The sequence below is a fragment of the Halyomorpha halys genome, unplaced genomic scaffold, assembly GCF_000696795.3.
Source record: "Halyomorpha halys isolate HHAL.00 unplaced genomic scaffold, Hhal_1.1 Scaffold54.1, whole genome shotgun sequence".
NCBI classification, from domain to species: Eukaryota; Metazoa; Arthropoda; class Insecta; order Hemiptera; family Pentatomidae; genus Halyomorpha; species Halyomorpha halys.
The window spans coordinates 64,132-67,823 of NW_027108734.1; the positions used below are offsets into that span (position 1 = coordinate 64,132).

General features: G+C 24.8%; 1 protein-coding gene across 1 annotated transcript in view; it reads left to right on the forward strand.

Annotated features, from left to right (window-relative positions):
- Window positions 1–432: 432 nt before the first annotated feature.
- Window positions 433–3,692, forward strand: part of LOC106692380 (myosin heavy chain, embryonic smooth muscle isoform) — a gene marked incomplete in the record, with an annotated part of 73,863 nt that continues 70,603 nt past the window's right edge. The window contains 1 exon segment of the mRNA XM_067047024.1: window positions 433–564. Coding sequence (XP_066903125.1) covers window positions 499–564 — 66 coding nt within the window.

Sequence of the window (3,692 nt, forward strand, 5' to 3'; positions counted from 1 at the left end):
ACATCTCACATTAACTGCCTGAAATATGCTAAGTAAATATTATATCATTCTTAAATGGTTCAACATATACAGAAGGAATATGCTGAGCTCTTTTGGCTAGTTATTAACTTCAGTTTGAAATAATCAATGCTTTGTTTGGAACCCTTATTAATTTTTTTTTATTATTTTAACCCTCAATATCGATTTAAGAATATAAATTGAAATATATTTTTAAATTTTAATGAATTAAGAAATTGTACTAAGTGATTGGCAATATAAATTATTTTAATTTAATACCTTCATGAATGTTTTTCCTTCAAAGTGCTTATGGTTATGAAAGTTAAAATCTGTTTTTATTAATCTGAAACGAAGTTTATTAAGTAGAATTCGTTATCAGAGTTTAATTATCAGATAAGTTAAATGGAGTTTTGATTGCCTTTATCTGTATGAGACATTTTCCTGTCGTGGCATTATGTGAAGTAGCTTTTTAGCAACCAACATCTTGCTTCAGTTAGAACAATGTGTTTACTAAAAATGGAACCTTTTCCAACAACCCCTTTTCATTACCCATTGGCTGTTGTGGGGGTGAGTACTAATGTATAGTTTGCTGTTTAAATAGTTTATTATTAAAGTACCGTTATTAATTAATTATCGTAATTATTTGTTTACCGTTTGTAGTGCATTGTAGGAAGATAATTTAGATAACGGTTAATAAAAGTACAGAATTTTAAAGATTAACTACTTATTGTTAAGGTTTCGCCCCTTATTGCAGGGCTACCTCAGGGCTAAAAAAAAAGTTTCAGACACGGATATTTCTGTCTAATTTAACAATCACGCAAATTTCATTAAAAAATTTATTTCTGAAACTTCTTTTAGTTACTATCTTCCTACAGTCAAAATTTATTTATAAATGTATTGTATTCATTCATAATTAAATTTATTACTAAATCTAGATATTTCGGCTCTTGTTGTTAGCATTCCTATGAGTTTACTCTCGGATTTGGAGGAATTAAATAAAAGATAAAACAAAGTGAGAGTAATACAAGTAAAATTAAACTATTAAATAAAATAAAATATAAGAATTATTTTTTTCTAACATTCTTAAAAATGAAAAAACGGTAGCTTCAGTTCATTTATTTTTTGATTTTTTTTTTTTTTTTTTTTACCATTTTGATTTAACCTCGAAATTTAATGCACCTGTTATTATTACAAGAGCTCGGTGGATAAAAGTCAATTATTATTTTAGCAAATATCATAAAAACTACTACAATGATAATCTCATAATCTACCTTTAGTTTGTATGCTGGCAAACATCTGTACGTCTCATGATTCATGATATTTATTTTTTATTAAAACAAAAATTTTTGATTTAAATTTTGTCCGAACATCCAGAAATCCAAGATTAATGGACTATAAAGAAGTTTACGACCTTTACCTTCGTAGGAATAGTAGTTTACATGATATTTGCTAAAATAAATTGATTTATAGTTGTTCGGACAATAAGTTTGATTTATGAAAAACTTCATTTCAGAATTGGACGTACAGATGTCTGCCAGTGCTCAAATTAAAGCTAGTTAAATTTACTACAAAATAGTTAATTATATTTATCTTTGTAGGAGTAGTAGTTTTTATGATATTTAACAAAATAATCTCACAAAATGTTAATTTCTAGCTGTTCCTATAAAATATTGGATTTTTGAAAAAAATATATCTCTAGATGCATAAGACGCAAATATATCTGCCAAAACTCAATATAAAGGAAATTTAACTTACTATAAAGTAGTTTATGACACTTATCTTCGTTGGGGTAGTAGTTTTTATGATATTCACATATGAATATAAATTTGGGAAATGAAAATTTGTCCGAACTACTATAAATCAATTTATTTAATTCAAATATCATTAAAACTGGTACTCCTACGAAAATAAAATTAAACGTCATAAACTACTTTATAGCACATTAAACCAGCTTTCATTGGTATTTTAATAGACATCTATACGTCTCATGGTTTCTGAGTTTAAAATTTGGTAATAAATTCACTAACTAATGATTTTTCAATATATATTTTGGAAAATGTTGCTTTTAAATTGTAAAAAACTATATCTCTGGAACTATTAGAGCTCATATTTTAGCAAATTTACTCTACTTTAAATTATGTTATATTAGGTTTTCTAGTTTTGTTGGTAGTTTTAAAGATATGGAACTCCGAATGAATTTTTTTTTTTATCGTTTTGAAACAGCCGTCATCTTTTTATCTCGTACTATACTGGGCATACTCCTCATTTTTTATTAGTTATACATAGTTGTATATATATCAATTATACATAATTTTCACTTATTTAATAAAAAATTGGGGTGAAATAACTCAAATGTTTCTCCTCTCGTACTCTTTTTCTATATCTGTTGGTGTTTTAAGAACCAAAATAGATTTCTATTTTAAAGAAAACGGTTTTCTTTTAATAATCGAGCAGTGACCCAAATTTGTTAAAAAATATTTGTTTTTTTATGTTTGTTTTTTTAAGATATATATTTTAGTCAAATGCTGTTCATAAAACGAATTATCAATCATTCGTATATTAATTATATTATTAATAGTACATTTAATATAATATTATGTACTTAAAAACTGTAAATAATTTATTCAAAGGAATATTTTCGTCACCAAAAAAAGATGATGCAACTTTTCGAAAATCACTACAATTTTACATTTCTAGTCGACGCAAGTGCTTGGCTCTCATGATTTTTGTTATTGGATAAAAAATTATTTTAAATTACAATAATCATACAATAATTATATTGGATAAACATTGTATGGTATATGAATATTTCCATTTGTATATAATGTAAAATTAAACTTTTTCAATTTTACTTTTTTTTAATGAGCATGTTTAAGTTTAATTTTATATAAAGTATACTTTTATATTTTATGTAATTATTGTTATGTTCATCTAAAAAAACGAATTCATCAGGTTTCGTCATTGCTGGTGATTATTTTGTAAGAAAAATCCCTCTTACATTGTAACACGTAACATCCGTAGTTAGTCATACAAGGTAGAAATGACCGTTTTTTCTTCTTTTTTTTACCATAGTTACGTTAAGTAGGCGCTTTAGTTAAAATCTTCAAATATATTTATCTTTAAACTTTTTCTGAAGCAACTTAGCAACAATTATATATATGCAAGAGTATCATATGTAAAAATTTCATTGACCTACAAATATTAAATTTCTATTAATTAATTTTCACAGGTTATTAATTTTTTATTTACCAATTATATTATTTAAAATTAAAAAAAAAAAAAAGTTCTGACACAATTTCGGTATAAAAATAAAATTGAAGATGTTAAAAATTAAGACGACTTAATCATGTAAGGATTATAAAGCTAAACGAAATAACAAGTCATGAATTGAAAAAAATATATAACGTAGAATGATGAAATCAAAATTTAGGATGAAACTGATTTTTCTAATTCCTCGAACTTATTTTTAACCTATTTCGGACATTTTCTGACTTATACTATTTTTACCGGCCTTCCTCGATATATTTCTTTAGAAAAATTGTTAATATTTTACAAAGTTCGTTATTCATTGTATTAAAGTAGGTTTAAACTGCAGTATAATTTACATAGGGTTCGCGATTAAAAGTCATGTTTTGTTTATAGTCTTATGTCTAGTTTTAATAAAAATAAACATTTTAATAAAAAATAAATAAATA